Source organism: Podarcis liolepis, assembly GCF_965112155.1.
Source record: "Podarcis liolepis genome assembly, chromosome: 12".
In the NCBI taxonomy this organism is placed as follows: Eukaryota; Metazoa; Chordata; class Lepidosauria; order Squamata; family Lacertidae; genus Podarcis; species Podarcis liolepis.
In genome coordinates this window covers 2,588,487-2,603,621 of record NC_139563.1, presented here as the reverse complement: position 1 = coordinate 2,603,621, position 15,135 = coordinate 2,588,487, and the positions used below count along the sequence as shown (strand labels likewise).

Below are 15,135 nucleotides of genomic sequence, written 5' to 3'. Positions count from 1 at the left end.
AAAAGCAAAGTGTAACCACATCTGGCTTTCTTCCTGCCTCACCCAAAAGCAACTTCCTGTGTTCGTCTCAACCTACATGGCTTAAAAGCCGAGCTCAGTTTTTCTCCCTCTTGCAGTGATACGGATTCACATGACTCTGCAACAAAGCTATTTACCAAACCAAAGAAGCCTAGAAGAGTGTAGAATGTGGCCTTGGGGGAAGGAAGACCCCTGTGTGCTTGTGTGTGAGTTCAAGACTGTGCAAAAAGGGGGGTCAGATTTCCTAGAAGTGATGAACAGAATCTAGGAGCCACCATGTAAGACGAGCCCAATATTTGGATCTGGCCAGGGACTCACCTAGTCACAGCCACACGCTCCTCCCCTGTGATTCCCAAACAGTGGCATTCAGAGGCGATTGGAGAGTCTGCTGCTCTTAGGATATGTGGTTCCAGTGGCGTAGGAAGGGGGGTGCGGGGGGTGCAGACGGCCCCAGGTGTCATCACTGAGAGGGGTGATGGCACACCGTGGGGGCAGCACTTACCGCGGGGCCTGGCCGGCAGCGCCCCTGAGCCACGCGTCTCTCCTGGGAGTGGCGTGGTGGCGTGAGCACCTGCAGGCTCCACGCTGCCCGAAACGGCAGCGTGGGGCTTGCGTCCACCAGGCAGACTCCGCAGAGGCTCCACGCAGCGTGCTCTGCTCCGGGCGCCCAAGCAGCCAGCTACGCCACTGTGTGGTCCCAGCCACAAATGCAACCTGAGCATAGGATGGAGAGGCTTGCAGTATGAACACCCCAATAAATCTTGCTTCCAGTTCTCGCTCTGCAGAACTGGCAAAACTGACATATAAGCTACGGGACAAGGATAACTGTGACTTTAAAGATGAATGGGAACCCTTTACAAAGTATTTGAAGACGCAAGAAAGCGAACTGGACTCCTTGGCTGGCTTTGAATAAACATTCACAAACTTTTTATTGATAGCCATCAGCTAAATAGTTTGAGGATCTATACAACTGTGTAACATGCAGTAAACAGCATTCTTAGAGAAATCAAAGACTGGAACTGAGGGAAGCCGGGTGGGGTGGGGTGGGAGGGTGGGGGGAAGGAGGGAAAATGGGGGGGGATAAGGATGATATGTTTCTGGGTAATATGTTTTGTTTTAATTTTGAATAAAAAAATTAAAAATAAATGAATCTTGCTTCCCCAGTTTGGGTCCAGCACAGAGCAAGGCGAGGGCTTACTAGGATAGCTCAGTTGGTAGAGATCTCAGGGGCGTGGGTTCAAGCCCCACTTTGGGGGGAAGAGTCCTTCATTGCAGGGGTTGGACTAGATGGCCCTTGGGGTCCCTTCCAACTCTGCCATTCCATGATTCTTTGTTTTTCTGGGCAAGTCCCTGCAGGCAGGCATCCCGTGGTCAATGAGCTTTGGACAAGTCAGGCGGAGACGGATCCAGATTGCCACAGGTTTTGGGGCGAGGGGACCAGAGTGGGCAGGGGCTGTCAGGAAGATAGAAGCAGGTCTATTGCAGTGGTTCTGAAACTTTTTACTCTGGGCTAGACTTTCAGAAGAAAAAATTGTTCACATTGTTGCAGGCAAACATGCTGTACAGTGGTACCTTGGGTTACATACGCTTCAGGTTACAGACTCCATTGGCTAAAGGGGTGCTTCAGGTTAAGAACAGTTTCAGGTTAAGAATAGACCTCTAAAATGATTTAAGGACTTAACCCGAGGTATCAGTGTAGTTCCTGGGTCTTGCCAATAAAACTCAAACACGTTGCAGGATTCCCAGAAAATAGACCAGAGGCAATGAATATTTTATCCAGCAGAGCTTTACTGTTACTGAAGGCAAATGAGCATCATGGTCACAAATCCAACACATTGAGGATTGGCACAGTCCATAAGAAATCCACTTGCAGACCTCAACTAACAATAACCTATAACAAGTCTAAACCTTAACACTAAGCGTACTATGTACAGAACAGCACACTAGAAGGAAAAGAAAGAGAAAGAGAATCCCAGGCTCCTTCTGGCCTCAACTTTTATAGAAAGAAAAGAAAACAGAACCAGTTTAAGGCAGCTGTACTCAGCTTCTCTGAAGGAATAACCCAAACATCAGGAACCTTCTGCTTGTTTCTTTCACACAGAGAAGCTCCCAGAACCCTCTTGAATTAAATAGAATAGGAAAGATCTTTCTGCACTAAGAAAATGCAAACTGACAGTTATTAATATTGCAGTTGTTGTATAAGGGAAAGTAATGGAAAGTAATAAGATTTTGGAATGCAGAAATAAAGAAAATAATCAAGCCATCAATTCTAGCATGTGGGGGGGGGCACTATCTAAATTGTATGACCCAGTATTTGAATGATAGGTATTAATAATTGTATTATAAATTGGTATTGTTATAATGAGGCTATTATTGGATTGTAATTGAAAACTAATAAAAATTATTATTAAGAAAAGAAAAGAAAGTGGTGGTGGGCAAACATATCTACATCCTTGATTCCCGACTCCTCACTGCCGATATTACAAAATGTTACAGCAAGAGCTAGAGCTGTCCTTTTTGAATTGTTCTTCGGTGTACAGTGGTGTTCTGCCATTGAGTGCCACCAAGCCATCAATCATCTCAATGAGCTTCTTCACCTGATTCTGCTTTTCTTTTTTATCAGCCACATTGTTAAAAGCAATCAATCGTCCTTCGGACATCTCAGTCAGATCCTTCAGGTGCCCCTCAGCGCCTCGTATGAACTCATTTATAGTTAAATGATTCTTATCTAACTCATCTTTATAGGTGAATAAAAGAATCAGATAGTTCTTTCCTTCATTCTTGAAGAGCCTTTTCACGAGCTGAAATGTTTCCTGGTCCTCCTTTGTGATCTTTCCCGCTTTTATCACGACGAGGATGGCGTGAGCTCCAGGATAGACCAGACTAACACACGTCTTCAGCTCTTCTCGTGTGAAGCGTTTCTTATATGCTGTATCAAAGAACCCAGGTGTGTCAACAACAACAATTGTCCTGCCACCTACAGTGGCTTCTTTTCGTTCGCAGGCCTTGGTTGTTGACTCAAGATTGGATGTGCTTCTAAATTTCTCAGCCCCCAGGATGGTGTTTCCTGTTGCGCTCTTCCCGGATCCGGTTTTGCCAATGAGCAGAATTCTCAATTCTTCGTCTGTGCTGGCTAAATAAGAGATAAAAAATACCATGTCAGCAAAGTTCCTGAGACTAACACATACACACAAAAAAGTCTTACAAATGTTTCATAGGTGTGCTACTTATTAGTTACCTAATTTGTTTTACAAGAAAGGCGATTCTGACTAAATGTCAAGAAGAACTTTCTGATGCCAAGAGCATCAGACTTTCCTTCCGTGGAGGTTTTTAAGCAGAGGTTGGCTAGCCATGTGCCACGGGTGCGGTAGTTGCGATTCCTGCATTGCAGGGGATCAGACTAGATTAATAAACAACTACCTGACTTTTAGGGACGCCGGTGGTGCTGTGGTCTAAACCACTGAGCCTCTTGAGCTTGCCAACCAGAAAGTGGGCAGTTCGAATACCCGCAACAGGGTGAGCTCCCATCACTCAGTCCCTGCTCCTGCCAACCTAGCAGTTCGAAAGCACGTCAAAGTGCAAGTAGATAAATAGGTACTGCTCCAGCGGGAAGGTAAACGGCGTTTCCGTGCACTGCTCTGGTTTGCCAGAAGTGGCTTAGTCATGCTGGCCACATGACCCGGAAGCTGTCTGCTTGCTCCCTCAGCCTATAGAGTGAGATGTACATGCAACTCCAGAGTCATCCACGACTGGACCTAATGGTCAGGAGTACCTTTACCTTTACCTGACTTTTAGAAGGCGGCTGGGGGGCCCCGGCCAAATGGGCAGGGTATAAGTATTATTATTATTATTATTATTATTATTATTATTATTATTATTATTATTTGACCCTTGGGGTCCCTTTCAACTTTGCAGTGCTGTGATTCTATTGAAGCTACAGTGGAACCTCTGTTTTTGAACGTCTCCGTTGACAAGCATTTCGGAACTCGGACGCCGTAAACCTGGAAGGAAATGCTTCGGTTTTCAAACACTTTTCAGAAGTTGAACATGCCGCGCAGCTTCCATTTTGAGTTTCCATATTGTGTTGAGGCTTCGGTATTGAGTTTTCAGTTTTCAAACATTTCAAGACTCAAACGGTCTTCTGGAACGGATTACGTTCGAAAACCGAGGTTCCACCGTACAAGGGAAATTTCCTACCGCTATTTCTCTTGCCAGTTGAGGGTGCACAGGAAATGTGTTGTGGTGTTTCTTTCCAGTGGGCACCCTGACCACAGTTTCTACCCTCAGTATGATCCAAGGAGAAGACCTGTTTGTGGCCACCTTGAAGTCATAAGCAAACCATGCAGCATTTGCTTTGCTACCTCAGGATGGTCAGTGTCAGGAAAAGACTCACCTTTGGCCATGCTGCCTGTTGCAGAAAGACAAGCTGCCATCAAGGTTCACAGCGGTCCAGAAATCCTGCATTAAAAACACCAAAAGTCATTTGCAGAACTCCTGGGGGACTCTCGGTGTTGGAAACTCAGTTTCTCTCCAGGGACTTTCCTGCTACTGGAGTCCTTAGTCAAAAACAAAGTTTGGGGAATATGTAAATTGGTCCTCTCTGATACCTAAGACTGCAAGCCAAGAAGCTTGGAGCAGGAAGCAACATTCAAAGAGATAAAAGTTGCTGGCCTTCTGCCTTGGCTCCAGTGAAAAAATGAACTCCTTGTGAGGGGTCTCAATCCAAAAGGAAGAACCAAAACTTAGAGGTCCTTGCATTCCTACTTGCTGTACAAGGCAAGAGCGTTTGCAGATAAGCTCAGTTCTGGGTCAACATGGTAAAAATCAAACTCTAAACCGAATGACTTCGCCTGAGAACGCCCCTTCTACATTCTGGCCACACCGGAGAGGGAGCAAGCTTGTTTTCTACTTCTCCGGAGGGCAGGACTCAAACCAGGGGATTTGATTTACAAAAAAGGAGATTCTGACTAAGCCTTAGGAGGAACTTTCCGAAGGCAAGAACTGTTTGATGGTGCAACAGACTCCCTCAGAAGGTGGTGCAATCTCCTTCCTTGTGGGTTTTTAAACAGGCTGGGTGGCCATCGGTCATGGATTCTTTCGATGTGATTCCTGCGTTGTGGGGGTTGGACTAGATGGTCTTGTGGGAATGTTCAGAGTGGCAGGAGAGAATATATTGTTTATTAATATCCTTCCTAACTTGTGCTAGCAAGTTTCTTCACTTAGCTTAGCACTTCACTTAGCAGAGAAGCAGCTGGTTGCAAACTCATGCGAATTTCTTAAGACAATACACAATTCAATCTGGCTTGTCTAGACTGAGATATGTTCTAATATTCCCGGTAAGACCCTTTTGAATCCCTCCTAAAAGAATAAAGACACCACAGTCTTATTCATAAGTAACAAAAAGTAGTTTTACTTATGATCAGGCTGAGCACAGTGTGATCCCTGAAGGCAGGCTTAAGGCTTAAAGTTACAAACACGTACAAACAGGTTTACCCCATATGGGAGATGACCTGGGGAACTGCTATGGCAGCCAGCAGTCCAGTCCAGGTGAGGCAGGAAGCAGGCAGGACAAAAAGGGGAGGAAAGAGAAAGGTGGCAGGTGACTTGGCCTTTTGCCAGGTCTGGAAAGGTCACGCCCACCCACTGGTCACATGCAAGGAAGGATGATCCAGGCCAGGAGGAACAGGAAGTTTCGACTGGCTGGACCAAACATTCAATTGCATGTCCACTCTAGCAAAACAAGGAATGTTGAAATCAATGGAAAATGTAAGGCGCCATATTACGGATTGGTTGCAATACCATCTGTCACATGAAATGTTTAAAGTAGATAGAAAGAATGGTTTTTCGGACCAAAGCTGACAATTCAAAAAAGAACTTCTACATAACAAAGAGGAACTTTTGTTTAAAATGTATAAATCTGTTATTAGACTGGGAAACAAAAGACGAGTCCTTTCTGTTGGGGATAATTCAGACGGAAATTCCCAGGTGTCAGGAAAGGTTATTTATGTATGTTACTACTGCGGCCCGTGTTTTGTTAGCCCCAAAAGGGAAAACGAGCGAGGTCCCAACCAAAGAAGAACGGCAACTGAAGTTGACTGAATATGCACAGCTTGCAGACTCAAGATATAGAATAAGAGAACAAGAAGAAAATGTGTTTAAAGAAGATTGGAAAATGTTTATTGAATATATGGAAAATAATTGTGCACAGCTGAAGACACTGGCAGCATTAAGATAAATTCAGCAGTGTAAATAAGTCTGGATGGATGCAATAATGGAATACTGAATGGTTTAGTTTTTGTAAAATATGCAGGGATTTATGAGATGTAAAATGAACCATGGAAAGAGAAGAAGGGAAGTCATTGCTATTTTAAGGATGTAAAATGAGTATTTTCAGTTGTAAAACAGAAAATTTAATAAAAATTATATAAAAACAGAAAGGGGTGAGTCCATGGCATGGATTGTGCCCCCCCTTTTCCCCTCCCTTTTAGAGCATCACCCAGGAGGGCAGACTTTGCCTCCAACCACCAACCGCCCCTTAAAAACCAGGTGTGGAAGGAGCATTGTGGCATTTGCAAAACATTCCCCCCCCCTCCATTTCCTCCTGCAGGAGGGATCCCCACCTCTGCTTAATTCCACCAGAACAACAGGGTGTTTTCACTACCTTGACTTCTGCTGGGCAGTTTTCTCAGCCTGGAGGTGTTCCTGGTCTGGCTGTTTCTCAATGCAACTTCAGGCAGCCTCTGACTCTCCCCGTCCCTCTCGGAGTTCTGAGTCTGACACAGGTTTTGAGTGCACAGTTACAACGGAAGTTTTGACATATCCTCAGCAGTGGAAACTGAAAGTCTTTTCTTCTCACTTGATTTATCCAGTTACCCATCCGTAAAAGGGCATCAAAAGAGCCCAGCTGATGGATCAGGCAAAAGACAGACCTGGAAACCAGGTGCCCCAACAGGGAGCTCACAAGCAAGACATAAACTCAATGGCCTCCTCCACACTTGTGATTCTCAGCAACTGGGGTATTCAGAGACACACTGAGCATTGCCAGAATACCTAGCAAACCAGAGTAACATGGGAACTATGTATAAGACAGCCTTATACAGAGTCAGGCCATGTGCCATAGACTCATTACTGCGTAATGAGTGGAGGCAGCCTCAAATAGCCTTAGCCTTTTTTGCTGCTGCATCACACTGTGGGCTCATGTGAAGCTTGCGGTCTGCTAAGGAAGGAACTGACTGACCATCTCCTCCCAACAGAAGAAAGCCAGTTTCAACCAGAATACTGTTACTTTCCAGATGCCAGACCACACCTGGTCAGACCACACCTGGAATCCTGTCTCCCGTTCTGGGCAATACAATTTAAGAAGGATGTTGACAAGCTGGAAGTCTGGAGATGAAGCCTTGGGAGGAACAGTTGATGAGGTTGGGGATGTTTTGCCTGGAAAAGAGGAGACTGAGAGGAGATAGGAGAGCCATCTTCAAATATCGGAAGGGCTGTGCCATGGGAGGGGGAACAAGCTTGTTTCCTCCTTCTCTGGGGGGGAGGACTCAAACCAATGGCTTCAGGTTATGAGAAAGGAGGTTCTTGTTGGGAAACTGCCAGGGAGATATAGCCCATCATGGCCCCAAGCCGGGTGCCGGACGTCCATCGATCTCCCGTAGACAGGCAGATCCAGCAGTTAGCGACACGAAGCCTCAGAAATAGATTGGCTGCATTCCGGGGCTTGTGCACACTGTTTATCAGCAGAAAACACAGCCAGAAAGCTTGCACCGCAGAAGAGCATAATTAACAGACTTTACTTAGCGTTGAACAGAACAAAGGAAAAACATGACCGTTCTGAGTCAGCGTCTCTGACCGACTGCGAAATCGAAAGGAACAGCAAACAATAAACATCCTGTGAACAGGACATGTGCAGACTCTGTGACTCACAAAGCCTGCTCCCTTTTAAGGTGGAACGGAAATATCCTAACAGTTCTGACTAAACATCAGGAAGAACTTTCTGACAGTAAGAGCAGTTTGACCACGGAACAGTCTCCCTCTGGAGGTAGTGCTCCTTCCCTGGAGGTTTTTAAGCAGAGGTCGGAGGGCCATCTGTCATGGATGCTTTAGTTGAGTTCCTGCATTGCAGGGGGTTGGGCTAGATGACCTTTGGGGTGTCTCTTCCAACTCTACGATTCTATGAATCAGCTTTCTACTCTCCTTTCTGTTAAATGACCCAAGAGCAAATTGCCCACCCTTTCTTGGGACTTACCGCTGTGTCTTTCAGCTAGTTATGCCTGTGCAGCATGGCCCGAGATCAGGACAATTTCCCCAGGCTAAGCTTGCCTGGTGCACGCTGGAAAATTCAAGATTTCCTGCCAAACCACACAGGAGAACCACTAGCCCCACGTGGGGCACCATCAGTTAAAAAAAATTCTGGGTTGAGAGACTACTCAAGCAATTTGGAGCAAAACACCAGTCAATAGATTTACATCCCGGCTAGATCGCGGGGCCTTTTTTTTTTTTGCGGGCCACCACTCACCAGGGGGGGGCGCTCCACCAGCCAGAAGGGGTGGTGTGCGCCCCCAGCTGTAGGCCGCATGACTTTAATTTTGCTGCTGCTGCTCTCAACCGTAGACCACATGGCAATTTCTTTTTGGTGGCTCGGGGGGGGGGGGGCATGGCCAGGCCGCACGTGGGATGCTTCAAATGTGCATGGCGGTCATGTTGTTTTGCATCCCCCCCCTTTCCGCTATGGCTACGGGCCTCATGTGCTGCACGCATTTGATCCTAGGAGGGTCTACTCCACAGGATCCCATAGCATATGTATGTGAATTAACTTGTTATTCCTTTTTCCACAGTTTTAGCGTGTGTGTGTGCAGATAGGTTGGCTGGTTCTGTCGCTACCCCCCCCAAAAAATGTTCTAATTGCAAAAAACAACAAACCAACATTGTAGAAAAATAGCCAATATAGTAGTAGTAGTAGTAGTAGTAGTAGTAGTAGTTGTTGTTTAGTGGTTTAGTCGTGTAAGCCTCTTCGTGACCCCGTGGACCAGAGCACGCCAGGCCCTCCAGTCTTCCACTGCCTCCCTCATGTTTGTAGCTTCGAGAACACTATCCAACCATCTCGTCCTCCATCGTCCCCTTCTCCTTGTGCCCTCCATCTTTCCCAACATCAGGGCCTTTTCCAGGGAGTCTTCTCTTCTCATGAGGTGGCCAAAGTACTAGCAGTAGTAGTAGGAGTAGTAGTAGTAGAATAATAATAATAATAATAATAATAATAATAATAATAATAATAATAATAATAATAATAATAATAATAAAATAATAATAATAATAGTAATAATAATAATATGACCTGCCCATCTCGCCCAGGTCTTTAGCGGGTGCTAGTAGTGGTAGATGCATCATGTCTCTAGCCATGGCTGCAGAACAAAGGGAAGGCTCCCCCCTCACACTCATGAAGCCATAGTGGAGGGCACCCCTAAAGCCACTGCGAAGGGCACCCCGAGCAACCCTATAAAAGCAACCAATAGGATTTTTAAAGGGCCTTGTCTTCTGGCAGGAAGGTCCTGCCTATGAGGCTTGTAATAACTAGAAAAAAGGTGAGGGATGATCATATTGACGGCCCCTCCACCTCTGATGCCAGGCCCTTACAGGGCCCACCCTAAAAAGAAAAAGTGTGTATTCCCAGAGGAGCTCGTGGCTGAGAGTGACACTTCTCTTTGCTGTGGGGATGATGTGCCGGAATTAATGTGCCAGAACCGCAGCCTGCAGTGTCGCCTGGCCCAGGCTGAGGAGCATTTAGATAAGTCTGAGTCCCCTCTTGCGAGGGTAGGCGTAGGCATAGGTCACCTGTTTCGAGTTCACCTGACAGCTCCTCCAGCCCCAATTCACGCAGAACACAACGCAGGAAGAAGAGGTCTTTCAGGTCAAGGAAGCCTGGGCGTAAGTGCAAGAGGGAAACTTTGGATCCTTCGGATCTTTCAGGTACATGTGATTCCTCCTGTGGCAAGTTGGAAGAGCGCTGTAAGGGGTACTGGGTTACTACCCACAAGGCCCCTGGCCTTCCTAGTTGGATTTGGGAACATCACATCCAGCATCATCGCCACACTTTTGGGGCCAGGGAGCCATTCGGGGAAGATGGGCTGGACGCAAAAGGGAGGGTGCGGGTGTGAAACTTCAAGCGGACGGATCAGCCACCCAGCACTCGGCTTAAAAAGAATCTTCGCAACCGCATCCTAAATGGGGAATTTGTAGATATCTTTTCTCTGCTCTCCCCGGCTTCTTCTTGTAGTTCCAAGTTTAAGCTGGAATTGTGTCGTAAGAAGGATGTTGATGAAGTGGATGTTGACAGAACATTCGATAATTGGTTAATCAATCACACATCCTATATGGGATTGGTGGCCGCCGCTTACCCCGACAAGGCATGGCACCTAGCCAACTACCAAGGCATTATTTTAAAAGCCAGGAAAATGGCAGGGGACTCGTGGCTTTAGCGTATGATGAGGATTCCATGAGAGGGCTGCTGAAGACCCCAAGGCGCGGTGGGACATTAAGGACAGTGATATTTGGTTCGAAGTAGTGGCACCACACTTCCAAAAAAGGTCTTTTGGGGGGAAATTAGGCAAACCCTCCTCCAAAGTACAGAGGGTGGCTACGTCAGCATGCTGGGAGTTTAATAATGGGTTGTGTAGCAGAGACAGATGCCATTTTGACCATGTGTGCGAGCGCTGCGGTGGTCCTCACCCACAGACTAAGTGTTTTCGGGCTAAGCCTCCTTTTTGTGGTTTTCGAAAGACAGGATAGGGGAGTGGATCCAGGAACGCAAGACTCAGGAGCCTCTACCTCTGGAACCCAACAGGCCAAGGCTGCCTCTAGAAAATGAGGTTTTTTCCGCCCTAGCCCCAACCCCTGTCTGCCTCTCAGCGATGTTACCTTCGTTACAAGCTTATCCCAACAGGGCTGCAGCCAACTACTTGGAGGCAGTGTTCCGCTGCAACTTCCGCATTCCCGTCTCCAGCTCACCGGTATCCAGAACCCCTCCCAATCAAAAGTCGGTAAGGGAAATGCCCCTTGTTGCATTTAACAAAATTGAAAAAGAGCGGCATTTAGGTGTTTAGTAGCCAGCCCTTTCCCTGCCCCCCTTTTCAAAAAAATGATAATTTCCCCACTTGGCATAGTGCCCAAAAAACTTCCCAGTGAGTTCCGTATGATACACAATCTGTCATATCCTAGGGGTGGGTCTGTGAATGATGCCATACCACGTGAGCATTGTTCTGTAAAATATGTGTCCTTGGACGTGGCCATCAGAACGATTAGGGATTTAGGCCCAGGGACCTTATTGGCAAAACGTGACATCAAGTCAGCCTTTCGACTGCTCCCAGTTCATCCTGAGGACTTTTGACTCTTAAACTCAGGGACAGTTGGTATTTTGATAAGGCTACGCCTATGGGTTGCTCTGTGGCCTGCGCAGCCTTCAAAACCTTTAGCATATTTATTGAATGGGCCATCAAAAAGACATCTGGTTCCCCTTACATCACCCATTATTTAGATGACTTTTTGATGATGGGGCCTGGGATTCCCCCTCCTGCGCCCTATCCTTAGCTACTTTCATGTGTCTTGCGGCGGACTTTGGCATACCTTTGGCTGCCGACAAGACCGAGGGCCCTTCTACGGTCCTTTCCTACTTGGGTATTGAACTGGACACACATCAGCAATCATCACGCCTCCCGCAGTCCAAACTCGAATCCTTAAAAGCCTTGCTGGAAACAATGCTGGGGGTTAAAAAGACCACCCTTTGCCAGGTTCAATCCCTAATGCGCCATCTCAATTTTGCATGTAGGGTAGTTGTGCCAGGTCGTGCTTTCTGTGCCCCCCACCATAGCATCGGGGTGACAAAGCAGATAAAGGACGATTTGAAGACTTGGCTTTCTTTCTTTCTTTCTTTCTTTCTTTCTTTTCTTTTCTTTTCTTTTCTTTCTCTCTTTTTTGACTTGCATTCTTGCAGGATTATAACGGGGTCTCATTTTGGCAGAGAAACCTCAATCCTGGGGTGGAGTTCCAGGTCCATTCTGATGCTTCTGGCCGCTATGCTTTTGGCATGTTCTTCAAGGGCCATTGGTGTGCCGAACCATGGCCATCCTCTTGGCACGTAGCAGGCATCACTTGCGATTTACCTTTCCTTGGGTTTTTCCCTATTCTAGTTGCCATTCGCATCTGGGGAACCCTCTCCTCGAATTCCAGGGTCTGTTTCTGGTCTGACAATCAAGCGGTGGTAAGAGTTATATCCAGGCAGTCAGCAAAGTCCGATAGGGTGCTAAGGGTGCTGCGCCTGTTCGTGCTGGAGTGCCTGTGGCACAATATTTCCTTCACAGCCCATTTCATACCTGGTCTTAACAAAAACATTGCTGATGCATTATCTCATTTCCAGATGGAGCGTTTCCGTGAGCTGGCACCAGAGGCAGCCCAGACCCCGGATGCCTTCCCAGACGATCTGTGGGAGATTGGAAGTGAGAAGTAAACCAGGGAGCATTGTCAGCATTTGCACCCTCCACTAGACGTTCTTATTCCAGGGCCTGGGGTGCCTTTGGGCATTTTCATGGCTCCATAACACGGCGCGCTTCTGAGGAGGAGGTGCTTCAATTCCTGGTTCTCCTAAAGCGCAAGGGCCTTGCCATTAAAACTTTAATGCTTTACAGGGCAGCTATCTCCTTCTTTTGTAAATTCCTTTGTTGGCTGGACCCCTGTGACAGCTTCCACGTCAAGAAGCTGCTGGCTGGGTGGCGTCGCATCATTCCCCCACGTCAGGATGGCAGGAAGCCCATCACTATCGACACACTCAAACTAATTTGGGGGGAAATTACCAGAGATCTGCTGGTCAAATTTCGAAACACGTCTCTTTCGAGCAGCAGTCTCCCTAGCCTTCTTTGGTGCCATGCGCATTGGGGAGTGTTTGGTGGCCAGGGCCACCAATCAGGGTTGGCGGATATGGACATTAAGTTCTCGGGGGATACTGTGAATGTCAGAATTCGGTCATCAAAAACGGATCAGTTGAGAAAAGGAGTCACATTGGTGCCTCCTCCGACGGAACAGGAGGGGTCCTGCCCCTATCGGGACACACGCTGCTTCTTCAGGGTCCGGCCTAAGTGCAAGGGCCCTTTCTTCATACACACAAACACGTGTCCTTTCTCGCGATCCCAATTCACTGCAGTCTTGCGCAAAGTCATAGCGGCCTGTGGAGCTGACCCCAAGTATATTCTGGGCACTACTTCCATATCGGGGTTGCCACTTCAGCGGCAGTCCAGGGTTGGGACCCAGCCTCCATCAATACACTGGGGCGCTGGCGCTTGGCTGCATATAAAAGCTACATTCATTAATGTGAGAGGGGTTCCCAATCCCTCTCACATTAATTATGCGGTGGAAAAAATCAACAGGGCCATGCGCAATACCATGCGGCTAATTGGCGGGTTCTCTATCCCACACCCCACCATCAGGGCAGAGATGGCCGGCTTATTCAGGGTGGATGGGGTGCATCTGACCCCATTTGGGAATGACCTCTGGATGCACGACTTGCGACAAGTCCTCAGGGAGGTTTGAAGACAGACGATGGGTGATGGTTCCTCGGTTGTGGGACTCTTGGTGGCGAGGCCCTTAGGGTGTCGAGAATCCAGCTCGACATCAGTAAGAAAATCAGTAAGAAATCAGTCTCACACCAAGATGACTTGAAGAAGAAGCTTTGGCTACAGCCGTAACGTTTATTGTGTGCAGTAAAAAATAGATCATCCTCCCTCCTCCAGCACTGCGCTTGCTCTGCCTGGTACTCAAAAGTAACAAATCAAAGGAATGTAACCTTGCTTTTGCCCACAGACAAAGAGAGTGTTATGCTACGTGAGCCAATCATTAGTCTAGCATGAGGTGTTCACATGCTCATCATGCTCTTAGCAATATCTCGTGCTGTAAAATCACTCTGCAATAATAAGAACTCTGCTCATGCTCTTATGTACAAGCAATCATTTTCCCACATGCCCTCTTTTCTTGTTTATATTATAAGAGGAAAAGAGGGACCATTAATCAGAATCGCAATCCCATTACCTAAGCATTTATATTTTGCAACATAAATTCCCCTTGTAATCCCTGTGGTGGGCCGTGGTCGAAACCACCATGCAGTACATTGGGAATTAAAGAAAGCAAGCATTGAATACATAATAAAACCAACAATACATGCAATTACAATCAATAATAAATTTCTTAACCATAATCCATTAAGTAACCAATAAAATAACCAATCCCATGGATCAAAACCTTCAGACGGATTCAAAGGATTATGGGTTATCATTTGTTCCATATAATCAATAGTAGTGGAGATATTGGTCGATTGATCAGTTATATACATACAACAATGAGAATGAATTAAGGCACAAATTCCACCTTTAGAGGCAAAGATTACATTTAAAGCATAAAAAGTTTATAAAGCAACTTCTCTCATTTCTGACTTTGTTTGTTTGTTTGTTTGTTAATTATTTTTAAAACAAAGATGATAGAATTAAAAACAAAGCTTCGGTCCAATTTGCCACAGAATAACCATAAATCAGATTGAAGCAAACATGTAGATTTACTGCTCTTTCTCATCCAGTTGAACCAAACATAAAAATCTTTACACGCAGCTTAGCTTGTTGTTCATAGGTCATGTAGGTTGTGACATTATTAACTGAGACTTTTGGCCTACCACTCTTAGTGGTAACATTAAAAAAACAAGAAGATCCATTAACATACGCATAGGTCCAATTATAATATGGATAATAACCTAAAAATTTTTTTTCTATTATGATTAAAACGAAAACAATAAGACACTATTTCTGCAAGCAATAAAAAACACAGGGAATAAACTTATACGATTGTCCTTCATATTATTGCTAATCTTATATGAAGCATTTACTGGAATGCTAGAATACCACCACCAAAAAAAAGCTCAAAGCTTTGAGAAGCTTTTAAAAATCATTTTTCTCAGCAGCTAAAATGCACTAGCCAAGCATATTTCGCTTGCTGTAACTAAAAAGATTGCAACAAGGTCGAGAACAGAGCCCATTGTCTTCGCAGACCTTGCTAAAGAACCATATTGCAACTTGCTTTCTGTCCGGG

General features: G+C 46.1%; 2 protein-coding genes across 2 annotated transcripts in view; both read right to left on the bottom strand.

The window, feature by feature from the left end:
- The window catches only part of LOC310689305 (verrucotoxin subunit beta-like), a 78,480-nt gene that overhangs the window by 44,219 nt on the left and 19,126 nt on the right, over nucleotides 1-15,135 (bottom strand). The gene's annotated exons all lie outside the window — the stretch shown is intronic.
- On the bottom strand, nucleotides 1,789-6,832 carry LOC310689489 (GTPase IMAP family member 9-like). The gene is made up of 3 exons (XM_083467269.1): nucleotides 6,680-6,832; nucleotides 4,412-4,476; nucleotides 1,789-3,151 (listed from the first exon to the last, which is right to left on the bottom strand). Exons 2-3 carry the CDS (start codon nucleotides 4,449-4,451, stop codon nucleotides 2,499-2,501), a joined length of 693 nt encoding a protein of 230 aa, XP_083323395.1. The 5' UTR covers nucleotides 4,452-4,476; nucleotides 6,680-6,832; the 3' UTR covers nucleotides 1,789-2,498.